This window comes from Dendrobates tinctorius, unplaced genomic scaffold (genome assembly GCF_039654945.1).
Source record: "Dendrobates tinctorius isolate UK_male_01 unplaced genomic scaffold, ASM3965494v1 ptg000160l, whole genome shotgun sequence".
NCBI classification, from domain to species: domain Eukaryota; kingdom Metazoa; phylum Chordata; class Amphibia; order Anura; family Dendrobatidae; genus Dendrobates; species Dendrobates tinctorius.
The window spans coordinates 14,505,122-14,526,994 of record NW_027361827.1 but is presented as its reverse complement, the minus strand read 5'-3'; the positions used below and the strand labels follow the sequence as shown (position 1 = coordinate 14,526,994).

The following is a 21,873-nucleotide window of genomic DNA, read 5'->3' as shown; positions in this document are numbered from 1 at the left end:
TTTTACCAAGTTGAGTGAAAAAAAAAAAAATATGAGCTACACATCATATGAGTTGTATTTCTGAGATGTCAACTTTAACATCTATGCACTATTTGAATCACATATACTTTTAATTTAAGGGTGAGCATTCAAACCTACAAAGCTCTAAATAGGAGGTATGTATTTCAACGTATGCAAGTTAAAGTGAGAACCTGAATCCAGGGCCTTGGCCAATATGACTGTTCTCCTTGGGAACCATCTTGGTGCCTGATGTAAAAGGTCAGCAATGGGCTTTGGCAGAGGCAGGTTTCCAGGACAAACTGTAGCAGTCACCCCACTTAGCTGTCAGTCAGCTGTCATCAAGTCCACCGATACAATGTATTATTCATCTATAACTCATGGGTGAGTTCAATTTGCCTCATTTCAATTTCAAACACAAGAATACAGTTTCTGTAGCGCTTTGCTTTATTAAATCCAAGTCTTCATTCTAAATCCAGGAGTTTCGTATTTTATTACTTCCTGAAATTTGAGGCTATGGCATTGTCCTAAGGTGTAGATAACAAGAGATAGAAACAGACTGCCAATGTCCTCATTTAATTTTACTTCTCTACATACATAAATCTTCCTAAAGGTGAACGAAAAAAAAGCTTTCTGAGCTATAAACAAAATGTGGGTCTTTGTTGTTAATTAAAAAAAAGAAGGAAACTCCTTAACATACGTCATCCACAATACCGCGGGCACATTCACGATTTCTTACTTTTTTTTTTCAGATTAAAAAAAAAAGCCAGCCAACCAACATATACAATAAACACAAGCTGTCAATGTTGTATCTTCTTATGGCTATGTCAATAAAACCAAGTAAAAAATGTTCGATTAAAACATTAAAAGGGTTTTTCCACCTTCAAATTTTTTTTACAATCACCATGTACCTGTGTAAAAAAAAAAAAAAAAAAGATGCCTGATGCTCTTTAAACTAGCTCTGTACATTGTGTTCTAGTTGGCTAACTACGATGGCTGCAGTCAATCACTGGTCACAGAGTGTCATGTTGGTCAGAGTTGTGACCGGTGAATGACTGCAGCGGGCACATAGCCAGCACGCCGGATAAGGAAATATGTGGACCAACAGAAATATCAGTGCAACATTATAAAAGGGGCAATTAACAAGTATGCTGCTGTGGGACAGGAAGAAATAAGTTATATTTCCCCTTTTCACATGTAAAGCATCATGGAATAAATGGCGCTTTATAAATGCATAATAATAATATCAATTCTTGACATGCCAGTCACTAGGTTTCTTTTGAAGACCACATTTTAGGAATTTATTGCTTGCGTCTTCCCTTTACGTGGTCAACTGATAAATTGACTGGGCCAAAAAAGCAGGCTACCATTATCAGGAAAATAGATTTAGGGACTACAAAAAAAGTCCCCTCTAAAATATACAGTAGTTTTTTGATTCCTATTCCCCTCCAACCTCTCCAGATCTCCAAACTTTCAATAAGCTAGTGTCCCTTATACAAGAGAAAACAAATATTCCATTGCTGTGCCACGGCTTCCAGGGTATCAGCACTCTGTTCTAGCTCTAGCCTATGAAGGCAGAGCCGGAGCAGAAGATTTCCTTCTATATCTTGACAGGGCATAGAAGACAAGATTTTCTTGAAGAAACAAGCTCTAGAGATCCATGCGTAAGACATTGGAGTGCTAAATGGATCTATACCTCGTAAACCTACAAGGAGCTACTTGTCAGCTAAAAATGTATGAATAAACTGACAACTGGGTGGTATTATTGGCAAAGACGTGTGTACTTATCAGCAGGGCTGTGGAGTCGGAGTCGTGGAGTCGGAGTTAGTTTTGGTTGGAGTCGGAGTCGGTAGAAATGTACCGACTCAGACTCCAGCTTTAAAAAAAATGTATTAATATTTCATAATTGAACTTTCATATGAATTTTATAAATGTTACTCAAATATATATGTTCTATCAAACTATGAACAACAGTGATAAGCAGTTCTGCTGGAGATAGAGACATTTCTTACTTCTTGTGTGTCACTGTTCTCCACTGCCCTTATCTAATCTATACTTGGTTAACCTCATGCTGCCCCAACCCCCCTACTTACAATGTATGAAACTGAAAGTGAAAATGTGTTGCAAATTCTTAGTAGTAAAGCTCCTCCTCTAGACTAGATCATACTAGGTGTGCGTCTTCCAAGCATCTCACAGCTGCCTGCTACTCAGGAGAGGAAGACTGTAAGAAGTTTTATCCTTTCAACAAACTTTGCATCAGTTAACTGTGAGTACATGAGGAATAATAACAGTATTACTGACCACTATATCAGTTGTACGACCTGGCAATAATTTTGTACAATTGTTTTTAGGAAAAACAATTGTCATTTGGATTGTGAATGCAGAATTAAAAACCTGAGAATGTCAAAGAAGCATCACATTAAATCAGCTGTATTTGAACATTTCACCATCACTCAAGATAGAAAACATTATGTCTGTCAGTGTATGACAAATGATCCAGACGAAAACAAATGCTGTGAAGCCAAGATGAGTGCATATTCAGGCAAAGATAAAAATGCTCCTACTAGAGCTTCTAATCTAAAGAGACATTTACAGCGCTTTCATCCAGAAGTACTGAAAGCAGTGGATGAGAAAGACTGCATCCAAACCAATGAACCAGTGCCCAGCTCTTCCAGCCAAACAAAGGAGCAGAGAACTTTGCAGCCATCAGTTGCAAGATATTTTGTCAGTGACAAAGTTACTGTGACAATGACAGTAGATACATTTAAAAAACAGATCATAGAGCTTGTTGTAAAGGATAGTGTGCCTATTTCATTATTTTAACGACCAGCTTTTATGTGTCTGAATGGGGAAATGGCCCGCAAGCTTGGTGTTTCTCTGGAGAGAGAGAGTATTAGAAAATTAGTAATCGAAGAAGCTTTTAAACAAAAGGAAGAACTTAAAAAAACTCTCAAGGGACGCTTTCTGTTTCTTAAAATAGATGCCTGCACACGTCACAGAGTGAACTATTTTGCCATCAATGTCCGATTTGTTTGTGACAAAAATGAAATAGTTACCAAGACATTTGCAGTAAAAGACACCAAAGCTCATCACACCAGTGAGTTTCTCCAGGTCTTGGTGGAAAAGGTTCTGCAAGACTATGAACTTAAAAAAGAGCAAGTTCTGTCGTAACTGACAATGCTTCAAATATGATAAGTACTATTAAGCTAATGAATGAGAGTAATGATGGTGACCAGCAGCTAGAAGAACATTCTGGGTCCACAGACACAGAAATGTTTGAAATAGAGGAACACAGTATTGTAACTGAGGAGCAAACTGAAGTTGCTTCAGATGAACAGCAACATGATAGTTTAGATGATCTTGTTGAAACTGTGTCAATATGTTCTTTCATTCATCACATGCGCTGTGTTGTGCATACGCTACAGCTGGCTATAAGAGACAGTCTGCTAGAAGGACATGCTGCTGCACTGATTGGCAAGGTGAGAAAATTGGCTACTGTTGCCAGAACCCCTAAAGTTGACTCAATTTTGAAGAGACGTGCTGGAAAAGGGGCAATTATTGATCAAGCCACACGATGGGGCAGTACTTAATGATTCAGCGCTTGGTTGAACTGAAAACCTTTCTTGTAGACATGGCTAACCCTCAACTGACGCTAAATGAAAGTCAGTGGAATCAGGTGACTGAGCTGGAAAAATTGCTAGAGCACCCATTTACAGTGACTAAAAAATTACAAGCAGAGGACTTAACTCCAGGTATTTTCTTAAAGGAGTGGAAGAACCTGATGTTTCGCCTGTCCCAAAGAGGAGGGTTAAATGCAAGTGGCATGGCTACATCAATGAAACGGAGAGAGGAGCTACTATTTCAAAATAACATTCTTTTGGCAGCTGTTTATGTAGACCCAATGCATCGGATTCTTCTAGATGATCAACAGCTAAGTAAAGGAAAAGAAGCTCTGTTTGAAATAGCAGTAAGGATGAAAGGGTTGCAGAACAGTCAGGAGGAACAAGAAGAATTTGGTCGTCCTGCCACATCTTCACCCTCATCATCAACTGATGAAGAATTTAATTTCGAAAAATATTTGGATCACAAGGACCGTGCAAAGCGTTCCCGCATAGAAGAGTCATCCCCATCAAGGAACACAGCCAGTACATTTCAGCAGAATTTTTCATGTGCACTAAAAGAAATTGAGAAATTTGACCGTTCACCAAAAATAACAGTGCAACAAGCGATTCCTCTGTATCCTGACATTGTCAGAGATGTTGCCCGAGTGGTTACTGCTTTGCCACCAACACAAGTTAGTGTAGAGAGGTTGTTCTCTGCTCTCAAAATAATTAGATCAGATTTGAGGGCATCCATGAAGGAGGATCTGACAGAGGCAATACTTTTTCTGAGGACAAATTTATAGATTTCTTCTTATTAACTGCATAAAAGTGTTTATTGCATATTTACTTACAGTTTAGAAAAGTTTATAAAAGTTATTTGCTATATTCTAATTGTATTCTAATAAATGTAGTTTTTGCTCTAAGCGGTCTGATTACTTATATGATGGTGAGAAACTGAATAAGCACGATGTTTAATATTTTACAACAGTAAATTTGTTGTTATGAATTGGCCATTTATGAAGGAGTCGGAGCCGGAGTCGGAGCCTGATAAAATCCAGGAGTCGGAGTCAGAGTCGCAACTGTGGCTTACCGACTCCACAGCCCTGAGATACACCCCAAAATGGCATCACCCAGTTTTCAATTAATACATGCTCAGAAGAATTAACAGTGGAGTGGCACAATTGGTTGTCAGCTCACCACTCTTACAGAACTCCTCCTGTACTCAGAAGCTGCAACTATTAAGCCTTGTTCAGACACAGCGTATATGCGGAGTTCTCTCTGCAGGTGTTAGCACCAAATCTACAGTGGGTACGGAAAATATTCAGACCCCTTTAAATTTTTCACTCTGTTTCATTGCAGCCATTTGGTAAATTCAAAAAAGTTCATTTTTTTCTCATTAATGTACACTGTGCACCCCATCTTGACTCAAAAAAACAAAATGTAGAAATTTTTGCAAATTTATTAAAAAAGAAAAACTGAAATATCACATGGTCGTAAGTATTCAGACCCTTTGCTCAGTATTGAGTAGAAGGTCCCATTTGAGCTAGTACAGCCAGGAGTCTTCTTGGGAATGATGCAACAAGTTTCTCACACCTGGATTTGGGGATCCTCTGCCATTCTGCCATAGTAAAAGGAGTGGGGGCATCCAGTGGGATGAGCCCTGGTCCATGCGGTCTCGGGCCAGCAAATAAGAGCACCCACTGACAACTCCCCACCCGCCGTGTCTCCACAACAATAATTTAGCAGCAGTTCGATTACTGGAACAAGCAAATATTTAGGATTATTGAAATTAATTTAAATTTGCTTATTTGATTCAAATTTCTTTGTACAAGATCAATGGAAACATTTGCACAATACTTTAGGAATTCATGGAGACAAAATAATTAGTATCGCTTATGAGATATGAACATAGCACACACCTATAGGGGTTGGACAAAATAATGGAAACACCTGAAAACATCAACAAAAGTTTAATATGGTGTAGGTCCACCTTTTACGGCGATTACAGCCTCAATTCTCCGAGGTACGGATTCATACAAGGTGTGAATTGTTTCCAAAGGAATTGTAGCCCATTCTTCAGTTAAAACACCCTCCAGTTCTTTGAGCGACGATGGCGGCGGAAATCGACGTCTAACTTGAATCTCTAAAAATCGGCCAGAAATGCTCAATAATGTTGAGGTCTGGGGATTGTGGGGGCCAGATGAGATGCTTAACTTCATTAGAATGTTCCTCATGCCATGCTTTAACGATTCTAGCTGTATGAATTGGTGTATTATCATCCTGAAAGATGGCGTTCCCCTCCGGGAACAGTGCTTGAACCATAGGATGCACTTGGTCGACCAAAATGCCTAAATAATGTCGGCTGTTATCCCTTCATGGAAGAATCATTGGCCCGGCGGAGCTCCACGAAATAGCACCCCAGATCATCACAGAACCTCCGGCATGTTTTACAGTTGGGAGAAGGTAGTCTGGCTGGAATGCTTCTTTCGGCTGTCTCAAAACATGGTATCCATCCACAGACAGCTGTTTCGGGGTATTGCCCCTCATCAGTGTGGAGTAGGAAACTGGCTAGTAGGAGCAATGCCTAGTAAAAGACTGTGAAAATAAGGATGAGCATTGGCATAGGTGGTTTCCTTCATTGGAGACTGCCCTTCCCGTGATTGTTCCTTCCCGGTGAAAGACCTGGCTAGTCATTGTTTGCGTTGAGAAACATGTGATGGTGTCTCCGCGGCTGTTGATTTACATGTTTTTGCATATTTCCCATAAGGGATGGAGGCATTGCTCTAGCATCACTGCGTTGAGAAACATGTGATGGTGTCTCCGCAGTGTTGGATGTTGAGCTCCATGAGGTCACTCATCCTCATTTTCACAATAACAGTTGAGGCCTGCGATTGGCTGCAGCAGTAACAAGCGCCTGATCAGAAGGTCATCGCTTAATGACCGCAAACAAAACCGTTCAGGACTGGAGCTGCAGCACTGGGCAGCACGGGCATTACCAGAAGTAAAAGGCATTTTAAAATGGTACGCCAGATTTACTGCCCTAGCTGTGGGCGGCGCTCTTGCAGATTTAGCTCGTGGAGGTCTTCAGGAAAATGGAGCCGGAGGTGGCGTATGTACAGAATGAGATTTTGGCTCATCATTTAGTTAAACATGGAGCGATTTTTCATTTTTGAAATTTTTATTTTTCCCTCCCCTTTTTCCAAGAGTCATAATTTTTTTATTTTCATGCCGATATAGCCATATGAGGACTTTTTTTTGTAGGACCAGTAGTACTTTCTATTCTACAATTATTTTAATTTTTTTTTCATTTATTGGTACATATTGTACAATAAAAATTACCTGCAGATGTGTTTCCAGGTCAGTATGATACCAAACTTGCATAGTTTTTTTTTTTTTATTATCAAACCCCTGTACACCCATGGTCATTTTCCATTTTTTCCTCCCCTTCTTCCAAAAGCCATAACTTTTTTTTATTTTTCCATTAATGTAGCCATATGAGGGCTTTGCTTTTTTTACGCGATGACACCATTTTATAATATAGTGCACTGGAAAGCGCAAAAAAATTTCAACTGCATTAAAATTGCAAATCAATGTTTTGTTTTTTTTTTTATTTACCACTGGTCACTATACAGTGAAATTGACCTGGAACTATGGCTTTCCAGGTCAATACGAGAACACAGATACCAAACATATAGAGAGGTTTTTTTTTTTAATTTAATAGGTGAAAAAATAAATTCTTAAAAAAAAATAATAAAAAAATACCTTTCTTATGTGGCCATTTTCAGAGACCCACAATGTTTAAATTTTTAGGGCTATGGGGCTGTGTGAGAGCTTATTTTTTTGTGCCCTGAGCTGACATTTTTAATGACACCCTTTTTTGGGTTGATCCGATGTTTCTATTGCCTCTTATTGCAATGTTGTGGCGGCCAGAAAACGTAAATCTGGAGCTTTGATTTTTTTTTTTCTCATTACACTGTTTACCGATCAGATTAATTTATTAATTATATTTTAGATTTTATTTATTTGTTTTATTTTTAATGGGGCAAAGGGGGGTGATTTTAACTGTACAATGCTTTATATTGTTTATAAAATTAAAAGGGAGCTTGAAGCTGCGATCATCTGATTGCTTGTGCTATACATAGCAGTGCATCAGCACTTCTATGTACAGAGAAAAAAGCAATCTCGTATGAACGCCAATCACGGGCTGGCTGTCACAGAAAGATCATAATAACCGCATGGGAATTTTAAGAACACCCACCTGTAATGAAATCCCATTGGCTGATGTTTTCATGGATACCATTTTGGGGTACAACCGATGATTTGATCGCATTTTATTGCATTTTTTTCTGAAACTGGGGAAACTAAAAACCCGCAATTTTGGCTTTTGATTTTTTCTCTTTACAGTATTTACAGATTTGATTAATTAACTTTAGATACAGACTGGAATTTTCTGGACATGTTGATACCAAATGTGTTTTTTTTTCTTTATTAAGTGGTGAAAAAGGGGTAATTCGATTCTGTATGTATTTGTTTTAAACATTTTTAAAAACTGTGTTAGTCCCCTTAGGGGACTTGAACTTGAAATCATCTCCATCTCACTACTTCTACTATATACGGATGTTGTGATAGATTACCTCTGACAACAGCTGAGTGAGCCAGACACCGGAACGCTGCTTGGGTTAATTATCTGATGGTTTATTAAACACGGAATAAACCAGTGCACGATTTAACAAAATAAACATGGCCTTTCTGGCATAATGGCAAAACCAAAGATAATGTATAGAGCAGTCTATATATGCCTGCGCAATTCATCCGCTCAGGATCCAGTACACTTCAGCTCCCAATGGAGCTACCGACTAGAGACTTCCCTCTCCAAACACATAGCAGAGAAAAAAAAAAAAAAAAACAGTAGCTGGACATTTAACTTCACCAACCACACCCTTGGGGAGTAGATATGGTGAGTGGCTCTTCCACCCACTCACAAAAAACCCAACTCTGTCTGGGCAATTAACCCCTCTCAGCACAAGATGCCGGAGAGAAACTTCTGGGTCTCAGATCACGGAGGATCGCTACCTTGGTGACACATATCTCCCCTCACATACAGCACCAGTGACCCTGTCACACTGTATATAGCAGATATCATTGTCTACTCTGATGCCACGCCATAACTATACCGGATGCCTTGTCAGTTAACCCCTGTGTTCCCAGGTTTGGCAAATCCACTTTCAAGTCCAGTACTCAAAAAAGAGAGTTTTCTGTTTTTCAGCGTCAGCATGTGACCAGTGCTGGGTATAAAGAGAGCTGGCTCACTTTTTATTTTTATAGCGGTCAGTCCATCTATGCATGGGAGAAGGGGGCTGGCTTAGCTACCGAAATGAGCAGTTAGCCAGCTTCCTTCATACACAGAATTCATAGGGTACACCAATGCACAAAATGCACTCATTTGTTGAGCATATGAAAGAAAATGAGGCTGCCTAAAGGGGGTTTTACACTAAGCGATATCGCTAGCAATATCGCTAAAACGTCACTGGTTTTGTGACGTTATAGCGATATTGCTAGCGATATCGCTATGTGTGATACTTACCAACGACCGGCTCCCCCGCTGTCCATCGCTGATCGCGCGAGAATGTCCGGCTCCATTTCTCGTCGTCTGCTTCCTGCTGAGACTTCCTGCTGTGACGTCCAGCGACGCGTGGAGGCGGGCGGGAGGACGCAGGATCGCTGTGTGTGAATGGTAAGTATTGTGCGCTGCGTCGCTGCTGCATCGCTGTGAGATCTTTCTGTATGAAAGCTCACTAGCGATCATTTAGCGATGCACCAGCGATCCTGACCGGGTCGGATCGCTGGTTGGATCGCTGGTGCATCGCTAAATGTAAAAGGGCCTTAACAAAGGAACGAAGGGAAACCTATAGACAAGAGCACTTGGCCTAATTAGTAAATCATACAGCTTACTTTTTTTAAGCACATTATGTACACAGACATTTTTAACTAAATACCCCTGTTAATTTATTTTAATTCTTTGGTTTTCCTGAGGACTATACATATATGAGGTGTTTATTCATTTGCAGTACCTAAATTCAGATTTTTTTTTTTTAGGTTGACTTCAGGATACTTAAGATAACAAACGCATGGAGTTACACATAATGCCAGTCAAAATAAATGTCCACATTTGCTTAAATAAGCCTTAAGGATGAATTTTATTTCTTTCCACTGACGGAAATGTTCCTCTAAGCTATTTAATTCAGTGTGGAAGAAAAAAAAACCCTTTCCAAGCATAAGCCATTTTAAGAACCTCCTTTGTATCAAACGCTGATTGACATACTGAATACATCAAGCTTGATAGTCTGTGTTATCAAGGGAAAGAACAGGTTTAACAACGTTATCCCTGGTGCAAAAGTGGAATTACAATTTAAATGAAATTTCTAATTTATTGCTACCCAGACAGTTTATATGAGCATCAACAAAAGGGTTAAACCCAAACTGGAAAAAAAATGACAAAACAGCGGCATTTAGTAAAACTTATATTAATAATCTACGTCTCTTCTGGCACATGGCCCCAGTGCCAATTTCCCTAATGAATTCTAGGTTGAGTGAACGTGACGACATTTACACAGTCCTTGCCCTGAAATATAACTTTGAACTGAATTAAAAAAAACAGAACAAAAACACAGCTTTAAAAGTCAAAGAGGCAGAGGTAAAGCTACTTTAGCCACCCACAGATCATTTAGGAATAAATGCATTAATTATTCCAGCCTTTACAGGGGTTATCGCAGTTATGCTTTAGCCTGCCAATTTTGGGCGACAAGACAGGTCATTCTTACTAGCAGCAAAACATGGCACGCTAAAGATACGTTCACATGGACTGACCGATACAAACATGATCAGTAAACGTCTACCAATCGGCAATCGTTTTAAGGCCTGTTTACACAGACACACCAAAGTAAATGATGCCACTGAATGATGTATACTAGATAGCTCAGAGCACATAGGCTGCCTCAGCACTGCGAGTCCTGTTTACACAGGATGATACACCCCAAGAAAGATGATCATTTGCGCTGTGCAAAAGATCATGTCACCCAATGAATGAGCATTTTGTTCATTCATTGGGCAATTGTCAGTATGTTTACTCTGCATTGTGAAATAAGCGTTTTTAACAATGCAATCATCTTGCGGCGTAAAAGCAGCTTTAGATTTAGAGCAGTTTTCCACTATTTGCTGCAAATTCTCCATTGCAATGATAAAAATAAAATCAACAGATAAAACCCCCTGCCCGGGTTAAGTGTGCTGTTCCAGTGATTGTGTACAGTGCTGCAGCCAATCACTAAGCTCAGTGGTACTTGCTGTGTACATCAACAGCGCTACTGAGCTTAGGGATTGGCTGCAGCGCTGAAACTTGAGGTCCCCACTGCATCCTGTATACAATTACTGTAGCAGTGGCGGAGATACAGCACTGGACGAGGATGGGGAGCACTAGCTGGCTCTCATTTTTAATCAAGGCAAGGAAGAATCTGTAAATAAAAGATGAAAGGGGAAAATCCCAACAATTGACCGTGGACTTCTTCATATACAAGAGGCCACACGGCGCAGTGGGATCAGTGTCAGTGGAGTACATCAACAGATTTCACTTTATTCCCACATAAAGGGAATCTGACACCTATTCTTAGCCCTATCAGCTGCCGGCAGCGCCATCAGGGGCTTATCTACAGCATTCTGTAATGCTGTAGATAAGCCCCGATGCAATCTGAAAGAGAAAAAAAACAAGTTAGATTATACTCACCCAGGGGCGGTCTGGGTCTGGTTTTGGTCCGATGGATGTCGCGGTCCGGTCTGGCGCCTCCTATCTTCTAACGATGACGTCCTCTTTGCTTCCCGCCGCGGCTCCTGCGCAGACGTACTATATCTGCCCTGTTGAAGGCAGAGCGGAGTACTGCAGTGCGCAGGCACCGGGAAAGGGCAGAGCAGTGCGCCTACGCAGGAGCTGCGACGAGAAGCTAAAAAGAGGACATCATCGCTAGAAGATGGGAGGCACCGGACCGGACAGCGACACTCTCTGGACCCGAGCAAAAAATAGGGGCAGCATCCAATCCGGGAGAAAAAATACTTATAACAGTTTATTCTGCCATTGAAAATAGTATTTTCAATGGCAGAATAAACTGTTTTAAGTATTTTTTCACCCGGATTGGATGCTGCTCCTATTTTTTGCTTGGAACCTTTATGTCCATTTGGGTCTTTGGACTGGAAGCGTGCATCCTGAATGATCCTGTTTGTGCTGTCGGCTGTTTCTTCAATGTACCCTCTGGACCCGGTCTGCCCCTGGGTGAGTATAATATAACTAGTTTTTCTTCTCTTTCAGGTTGCATTGGGGGCTTATCTACAGCATTACAGAATGCTGTAGATAAGCCCCTGATGGTGGTGTCGGCAGCTGATAGTCGAAAAAATAGGTGACAGATTCCCTTTAAGAGATGTAGAAATTCATTGATATATGCATTGTAGGGACAGATGCAAATTGACAGGGTGATTCAGGTTGAGCAAACAAGCAAAATAAGAGTAGTAGGGAGCACCAAACAATTCATGTACTTAAGATTTTTAGAACACATGCTAAGGGTATGTGCACACAACATCTTTTTCTGTTGGGTCAGCTCAGGAGCCAGCCTGAAAAATCACAAAACAAACGATCAAGAGAATGGACATATGCACTGCATACACATCTTCAGCCTTTCTGAGCTTCTTCTTCTAACTGCTTCCGCCTCGCAAAGCGGTTAAAAGAAGTGACCTGGCGGCTTCCACTTGGTATTTATAGGTACAAAAAGAAAAAAAAACAAAAAACCCATCAGAATACACAGAAAAAGAGAAGCTTCGGGAAAAACATCGTTGAAGATTCTTCAGCCTGAAAAACTCAACTGGTATGTCCACATCTAAGGCTATGTTCTCACGATGAGTATTTGGTGAGTTTTTGATGTTGGAGAATTTCTGCACCTAAATAAGAAAATTAGAATACTTACGGGTTATTCATTCCATTTTTAAGTGCGCATTTTCTCATGCGTTTGGCTTTTTTTTTTTTATCAGATCATTTATTATTACGGACAACAAAAATCGCCATCATTTTGTACATTTTTCACAAACCGTTGTACAGTACATAAAGTAGACAAACACCCAACTATGTGAAAACTTTTTCACATGAATACAATTCTCAACAAGTACGGTATTTGGCTGTGACTAAGCATTATTGATACAGCCATGTTGGATTATATGCAGCATTAGAGTGTTTCCGCATTGGATGCAAATCTCTGGGGAAAATCTGCACAGAAAACTCAGCCTACCCGCAAGACAAATTGACAAGTTGCGGATTTGAAACCCGCACCGCAGGTCAGTTTATGTTGAGTGAAAAAGAAGTACAGGGGGGGGCAGGAGATTTCTATAAATCTCATCTACTTTGTTGGCAATGGCAGCGAAAATACGCAGCGTCAAATTCTCACCGAAAACTCATCACGGGAACACGGCTTAAAAGATATTGTGTGCACATACCCTTATATAAAAAAAAAAAAAAAAAAAAAAAAAAAAAAAAAAAATCTAAAAAATTAACAAGGTTGGGGTGAAATTCAGGAGAAAAATTAGACACTGCTCAGAAGAAGCAAACTTCAGCTCATTTTAACAATACCCTTCTAGAACAAGACATTTGCGTGGTTTATTCATTAAGGCGCTGAATCCATATGCATAAGACTAATGCAACGTGATAACTCAAACAACTACAAATATGTCGTTTTGGGTTTTTTTGTGGAAATAAAAAAAAAAAAAAAAAAATAGTTTGGTTTTCCAAATGTTCCCACAGCTAGAGACACACCAGAATGGATCTGTAATACATAGGAATAAGAGACAGCGTGCATTAAAAGGGGAGGTTTCTTCACTGAACACGGTGAGAGGTAGAAACCAGTTCACATGAAGGTACTTATTTGTATCTTTTACAATGAAGCGTTCTGGTTTTTGGGAGGTTTTTTTTAGATTTGTTTGTCTGGTATAAGGAGTCAAATTTTTGGCTAAAATGTTTCGCCCAATATGGTTGGTTTCTAATATAGTTTTAACTGCATTATTAGCAATTTACAGTTTAGAGCACCATGAAAATATACAAACTTGATACATAATCTGTATTATGCAAGAGATGGGCATGTTAAAACGCCCTCTCCTCTCAATAAGGGGTAATGCAAGCCAAAAGGGTCTATATTGCAGTGGGCTATTATAATATACACTGATGTCGTGCACAGAAGAGACCATATTAAAACAGATGCAGTTGTACAAAGCCTCCAGAATGAGGCACAACAGGGACTATATTCACAAACCAGGCAATATAATAGGCAACACCATCATCTAAAACGAACTCTTGTATAATATATAAATATATACAGAAAGCTATTTACCCAGTCAGTGTAAAAAACAACAAAAACACATTAACATTGTATGAAAGTAATGACTTATCACTTTACACCAGCCCCTGAAATTAGTGGTGAACTGAGTGCAACAAAAGCGCAAACCCTAACAGGCATAACGGGCATAGTTCAGCCATTTATATGTGAAATATCTACTGATAAGACATTAAAATCAACGATGCAAATTACCGGATATGAGGATAGAAAACAAAGCAGCGTTAAGGACTCGCTGAGCATATCACTGCATCATTTTCCAGCACATGGCCTGGATGGCTGCTCAGCCAAGTAACGGTACACAAACAAATATTGCTTTATAATAGCCGAAATCCTCTTTTACCATGCAGGCAGATTTATTAAAGTATGATTTCCAGCAGTTCAAAGGGTACTTTCAAGATGATTAATATGGCTAGACATTCATTATTCATTGCTATACCTAGCTTAATAGAAATTGAACCAGCAGTGAATTTTATGGATGCCAATGGAAGCTCTCCAAATAGAACTGCTTTGCTGGGAGTTTCTATTAACCTAGAATTGCTTTTAACCCTTAAACTTAGAAATCAGTTAGACGCCATGTCTCTATTTCCATCACCTTCACATTAATCATCAGATGCAGCAAGATGTAAAAAGGCATCACAAATGGTATGAAAGCACAAGTATTCTAGGAGGCGTGGGTGCAGGAAAATATATATTTATATAACCAGATATTTAAAAAAAAAAAAAATACAACACTCCCATTATCCTCCAACCACATAAATTAAAAGCTTCACCACTTTCCACAAAAATCACATCTTACCAGCTCTAAAATAAAGGTGGGCACTAGGACTGAAGGTGGCGCTAGGAACATCCCTGTATGTAGCCATGTAGTTGTACGTATATTCATATTTACTGACCTACTTGTAACACAATGACAGCTTATGCCAAAAATCGGACAGCCCATGATATCTGGACTTCAGCTTACCTTCACGGGAGGGATGTCTAGAATGAGGACTATTTGGGCAGGCTAAAACTAACTGACAACATTAGTAGTTCTTGGTCACTGCACTCAAAGCCAAGTGCGTGTCTGGTTGTCTCCGGGGGTGGATTAGAATTAGTGCTCCCAGACGTAACCAGGATTTCAACTAAAGACTAAAAGAAAAGGAACAAAAAAAAGACATCTGGTAATCATAGCATTTGCGTTACTTGGAGTAAAATGTAAAATCTCTGGGGTGGGTGAGGGGCAAAAAATGTGCTTACATTCTGCAGCTTTAACCTCTGGACGCTTTACACATGTGATGTGTGCGATGACGTGTCCGAAAAATGTAACTGAATATTCTAAAGACTTGGGCTACTTTCAGACTTGCATTAGGCCGCGCCTCCTCCGGTGCTCCTCCTATGGGCGCATTAGGGTACCGTTACACTTAGCGATGCACCAGCGATCCCGACAACGATATGTAATGTAACGGCAAATATAAAAGAAGGAGGGGCACAGGGACGCTATAGAGGGGATTTGATGGAGAGCTGGGAGGCAGCTTAACAGAGGGACACTCCATACCTCTGTGACAGAATGCAGGTATGAGGAGCCATTTATAAAAGTCTATATTTTGGCGTTATTGGGGGTCAAAAACAGAAGAGCCACCTTCACAGAATGCAGCCTTAGTGCTGCTGAAGGTAGCACTTTAACTGAAAAATGCCCTGGGGGGTGACAGGTTCCCTTTAACTGTTCACAATAGCAGCAATTTAAACTGGGGTGCCAAGACTTTAACATGCAACTGTATATAGTATATTGAACAGTGTCATTCAAAACTACAACAGAAGAATAATAATGTTATGTCTCTTGGAAGACTGAAAAAAAACAAAAATTAAAAATTCCCTAGTCACAAACACACACATGCGCTACTACTATTACAAATGAAGCCAGACATTATTTTAAAATTCGTAAACATACACCACAAAGTGTGCAGAAACTCATGTCTGTGACTGATTATAGTGTCAACAAGCCCGATATGAGTAGTCTCGAAAGCTTGCAATTTGTTACCATCTTTTCAGTTAGCCATTAAAAGGTATCAACCACTGAGGACTCTCAATTCTAAATATTCTTCTATCTACTGGCTAACGCGGTACAAAGATATATATCTTTCCTGTATCAAGGCCTACATGGGCAGCAATAATATGAATGGAAAAATAACCCCTACAATCAAATTTATTTTTATGCCTATCCCAACCACAGATTGAAAAATACACCACAGTTTGCTCTGGGGATCTGCATCAGCTCTGGAAATGATGTCTGCTCTGTCCAGCAGTCAAAGGACTGCTATAATGTGCGATTGGCTGCAGTAGTCACAGGACTAAAAAACAAACACATTAGAGAAACATGTGATATGCCATTCTTGTCAAATGACTACTGCAGCCAGTCATAGGCTGAGCTGTCCTTTGACTTGCAAATGGACTTTGTCCACTTTCCCCCCAACATGTGGTGGAGCTTAAAAAATATGTAGCCATGAAATGGATAATGCATATACTTCTTATGATTGAATAAGCACAGTACTTTCAAGTAATATTAACAATTATTGCTATGTTTCTGAACAGAAATCTGTGATATGCGAGACATTTTACAAACCTTCATCAGGCAAATAGCTTTGGCCTTTGATGTTCAGTTGAATGCTAGCGTCTCCCTCCTCTCCGGCTCTTCCCAACAACATCCAATTCTCCACATCACTGGGGTCACTATCCGATGATAGAACCACATATTCTTTGACCTCCTCAGCTTCCTCCTCTGAACTTCCTCTTATCACAAAAACTTCCTGGACAAGTCCATCTTTGTAACTCTTGCCAGAGCTTGGAGACTTTGCCCCTGGAACTTTAGACAGCTTTTTGCCTCTAAGTGGGACTTTAGGAGTTGATTGATTCTTTGGTTGTTTTGCTGCTGACAATAGTTTACTCTTAGCCTTGGAACTATATATACAGTCCTCTTCTAAACTCTCTGAAAGAATAATTACTGCAGAAGAGTCTGAAGCCCTTACATCACTGTCAGAGATTACAATCACACGATTCTTTTCAGGGGAGTTGATCTTCAAGCTGGCCACCTTCTCTGGGACATCGTCCTCTTTCCTCTGATTATCTAGTTCATCAATGTTGTCCTCATTAAGATTTTGGGAATAGTGAACTTGGCTATAAAGGTAAGCCTCCACCTCGCTGTCAATACTCTCATCACTGGAAGACTCTTCACGGTACAGTTCGTCTTCAAAAGCAGCCAGGTCATTCTCATCATTAAACATGGTGTAAAAGGTGCTGAAATAGCTAAAAAAAAACAAAACAACAAAAGTAAGCAACATAATAGAAATTATTGGGCTATGAAGCAATTGTCCAGGTACACTCTTCCACTCGATCTAACATCATGCATACATGAAGGTCAGTGTGTGCTGGCAGGTGGCGTATATTACAGGGAATCTATCAGTAGGATCAACACTCCTAATCAGTCAATATGGGCAAATGGGTCATAGAAAGTTGAATAGAATGATATCTGCGATCCAGAGAAATTTACTTTTTTTCTTATATGCAAATAAGCTGTTAAGAGGTATGGGCCAGACATAGATCTCCGAGAGTCTGCCTTAAGGCCCCGTTACACGCAACGATATTGTGAACGATATCGTTGCAACGTCACCAGTTTGGTGACATTGCAGCGATGTCAAAACAACATCGTTGAGTGTGACACGTAGCAACGATCAATGATCAGTTGCCTAATGGTGTGGGCCATAAATCTATCGTTGGTCTCCCGCTGGGCAGCACACATCGCTGTGTGTGACAGCGAGAGACCAACGATCAGCGCACACGCTGGGAGCTGGAATCCAGGGTAAATAGCGGGTAACTAAGCGCCACGCGGCGCTTTGTTACCAGCTGTTTACCCTGGATACCAGCGTGCTCGCTGGTCCTGATCGCTGGTGAGTCTGCCTATGAGTCAGCTCACCAGCGATCAGCTATGTCCCAGTGATCCCATCCACGTCGGATTATTGGTGTGATCGCTGGGACATTGAAGCGTGTAACGGGGACTTTAGAGCTTATTTTACATGAAAGGTGGTGTTACCAGTGTGAGACATAGATCAGAAAAAAAGACTGTCCGCGATTACATGTCTCACACTGGTGACTGTGAGCCCAGCCCGTAGATCTTACCAGCTCATTTACACCTTAAGACAAATATGCATTACTCTGGATTAAAACATCAGATTGCAGTTACCAAGGTATCATATTATCCAGCTTCCTACGACCTACAAGCCCATATAGACAGCTTAGGAAGGTTAATCCTTCTGAGAGATGCCCTTTAAAGCTCATGGGCCCGAATGCAGAATAGCCAGCAGTGACCCTAATCATGGGTCTGTAATATCCAATGGATGTGTACACGATGCTTGTTAGGCATTGGAGGTTACTTTGGCAATTGTACCCTGTACTCAATTGTGTCTCTTCACAGCCAATCCTGAGAGAGATTATGCCTGGACAACCTCTTTAATATCAAAAAGTAACACTTGATTTCAATAAGTGGAAGACCAAGGAAACGCTGCATGGAAAAATATACTTTTAAAGTGTTGACCACTTTCAGAAAATCTTGGACTCCAGGTGCAGTTTTCTTACATAAACAAGCAAACCATTATTTCTGCACCTTCCCTGGTTCCAGTGTGTAGTCGCCACCATTGCTACCAGCCTCTGTGATTGTCTGCAGCGCTGACATCACATTGATAGCACTGCAGCCAATCAGCAATCTGGGTGGCGTGTTTCGTCTAATTGGCTGTGGCTCTGTTGAGCTGTGTAAGTTCTGCAATCGTCACTGGACCTGGGGACAGTGAGTACTGCGGAGTTTTAGAATGAATAGTGACAGGGAACCAGGGGCTTTCTGATAAGGAACAACCTGTTAAAATGAGTAATAAATAAAACAATGTGTGCCACGACAGATGCTGATACACCCTATGTGTGAGCACAGTGACCCCACAGCAGCCAGCACTGCTCCCAGTATGTGTAGAGACGTTCCAACGGCTTGTAACACTGCGCCCCCTCTGCTCTATCCTCGCACGGCCGCCATATACTGTCTCTTAATCCCCACAGTTACCTGCTAGATGGTAGCTGAGCCCCTGCTGCACATGTGGGCCGGTGTCACTAACAGGAAGTTCCGAGGAGAAACAAAATACATCCTGCTGCACGTGGGAACCAGTGTTACAGTCAGAAAGGTCCCCTAGAAACAACGCGCCTGTCCTCTAGTTCCGGAGATGAGCACCAGGGGCTTCTTGCACGGGGAGGGCGGTCACGTGACCGTGCATACACGTCTGAGGCGAGCAGGGACCGGATGCAGGGCTGCACTGGGAGAATGCATGGCGGCGCGCAGTCCCCGGGGCCTCTGTGCTTGGGAGACTGTATGTGAATAGTGCAGCTAGAACAGTCTGGGGAGGGGTCCTGTGGTGGGCGAGGGTCTATGGAAGGCTGTGTATGAGAGGGATATGTTACACGAGTATGTGGGGATGCTGCACAAGAGGAGTATCCTGTGCTGTGCAAAAGTTTTAGACAGGTGTGCAAAAATTCTGCAAAGTAAGAATGGAAGAGTTAAAGGGGTTGTTTGCTACTCAGATAACTGGCCTCAATGACTGTTTCCCCCTTCTAAAGTAATAACACCTATACTCCCTTCCGGTGCCGCCGCCATTATAGCGGGGTCAGGTCTGGCTATACAGGGGACCATGTGTAACGGCATCTGCACCCAGTCAGCACTGGCGTCACTGTCCCCTCCATCCGGAGGAAATAAGAGAGCAGCCACACTTCTGACTTCCTCCTTATGTCAGTTACGTTTGGAGGAGGGGAGAGCGACGCCAGCGCTGGAGATCCGCAGGGATCTGGTGACTAAGGCTGGGGTCACATTGCGTTTAAGCAGTCCGTTAACGCTGTCATTGCCCTCCATTGTTGGGCGCACGCGTTCACGATGTGCCGTCATTCAGTCACGGAGCCTCGGACGCGGGCTGCAGCGTCTGAGGCTCCGTCACCGCTAGCACTGATGAATCATCTAGCGGGTATAGCATAACGAGATTGTGTTATGCTATACCGTTAACCAGCCCGTCAATGCTGTGCGTTAAACGGGCTGGTTAAACGCAATGTGAACCTGGCCTAAGCAGTGCTGAAAGCAGAGGCGAGTATAAATGTTATTATTTTACTTGGTGGAAAGATAGGGACTGTGAAGGGGTTGTCCCTAGTAAGCAACCCCTTTAATACTTCATTTTTGTCAATACAAAATGAATGAACAAAAGAGTAATTACAATCGCATGAATAGTTGGTGTGACCACCTTTTTGGGCTGATTGATCAAAGTGTATATGCCAGTTTTCTGACTTAAAACACTTTGAAAAGTCACATGATATTTGAACAAAGTTGAGAAAAACTTTTGTGAGTTTTATTTTTTACATACCATCATGGACGGGGTGTGGCAGCGCAAGCAAAATTTACCATAAGTCAATCTATTTTGGTGGTTAATTTACTGATACTCCAGTCCCTGGCCGTAGTAGCATCTTTGGTGAGCCATACACCACTGAGGAGCTGCACAAAGTTAATTAACTACCGCCAGATACACCTTTTAACAGAAGCAGTTAAGGGTACTTATTCCTCAGCCACACTTTTTAACGGCTCTAAGAAAAAAGGGTATAGTGCCTCCCAGCGTTGGAATATCTCTGGGGTCTCGGCTACCGGGGATAGCCGAGACTCTGGAGAACATGATCAGTGCTGGTTTTTACGGTCCCCTATCACGTGATCGCCATTATTCACCAAATAGCGGCGATCAAAAGAAAAGTCTGATTTACAATTCATTTCTCTCTGATGTAGCATATTAGAGAAGAGCGAAATGAGTTCCTCCGAGCCCCCCCCCCCAGTATCTCCTCCATCCCTGGGCCCTCCTGCTTTGCTGCCTGGCCCTCCACACCATCTTCCTGGAAGAAAATGGTGGTCACATGCACAGTGCGCCCACCGAGATCTGCCAGCTGATACCCTGCAACAATAGGAAATTTTTCCTATTGGTTCCTTTTGATCACTATCACAGTGATCAAAATAAAAGTAGTACACCAAACCCCCCTTTATCACCCCCTTAGTTAGATAAAAATAATAAAATAAAATATTGAAAATTTTTTCCATTCTTTGCAGTTAGGGTTGTCGTAAGGGTTGTGTTAGGGATAGGGTTGCGGTTAGGATTGTGTTAGGCATGGGGTAAAGAGCGTGCTGGGGTTAGGGTTGGAGTTAGAATTGTTTTTTTTCAAAAATAAAAAAAATATTATGACGTCTAGTGTTGAGCACTCGCTACTCGACTTTGCATCTGGTGCCCAGGTATGCACTGAACATTGCAGATCCCTGCAATTTTTTGGAGGGTCTCTAACAGCCACTAAATGTGGGGCAGGGACTCGGGCATGTCGCTCAAGCACCCTCGATACTCGGTGCATACCCGAGCACCCAATGGAATCTGGAGTAGTGAGCACTTGCGCTCAACACTAATGACGACATACTCAATATGATGACCTAATGTTATCAAATTTTGTGATGTACCTGTAAGTTCAAAATACTCACTATACCACTGGATAAAATCCTTGAGGGGTATGGTTGCCAAAATGAGGTAATTTGTGGGAGGTTTCCACTGTTTAGGCACATCAGGGGGTCTCCAAACGCGACATGGTGCCCGCCATCAATTCCAGACAATTTTACATTCTAAAGGTCAAATGGTGCTCCCTCCCTTCTGAGCCTTGCAATGCGCCCAAACAGTGGATTTCCCCCACATTTGGGGTATTAGTGTACTAAGGAGAAATTGAACAACAAATTTTGTGGTCTATTTTCACCTTTTACCCTTGTGAAAATTTGGTTTCTATAGTAA

At 41.3% G+C, this 21,873-nt stretch overlaps 1 protein-coding gene across 1 annotated transcript in view; it reads right to left on the bottom strand.

Moving 5' to 3' along the window:
• Positions 1 to 19,347, bottom strand: part of ZCCHC7 (zinc finger CCHC-type containing 7) — a 248,801-nt gene extending 229,454 nt beyond the window's left edge. Inside the window, exons 1-2 of the mRNA XM_073549660.1 lie at positions 19,095 to 19,347; positions 16,617 to 17,296 (exon numbers count right to left, since the gene is read on the bottom strand). Of these exons, the coding sequence (XP_073405761.1) occupies positions 16,617 to 17,274 (658 nt within the window). The 5' untranslated portion in view covers positions 17,275 to 17,296; positions 19,095 to 19,347. The remainder of the gene's footprint in view (positions 1 to 16,616; positions 17,297 to 19,094) is intronic.
• Between the last annotated feature and the right edge of the window lie 2,526 nt (positions 19,348 to 21,873).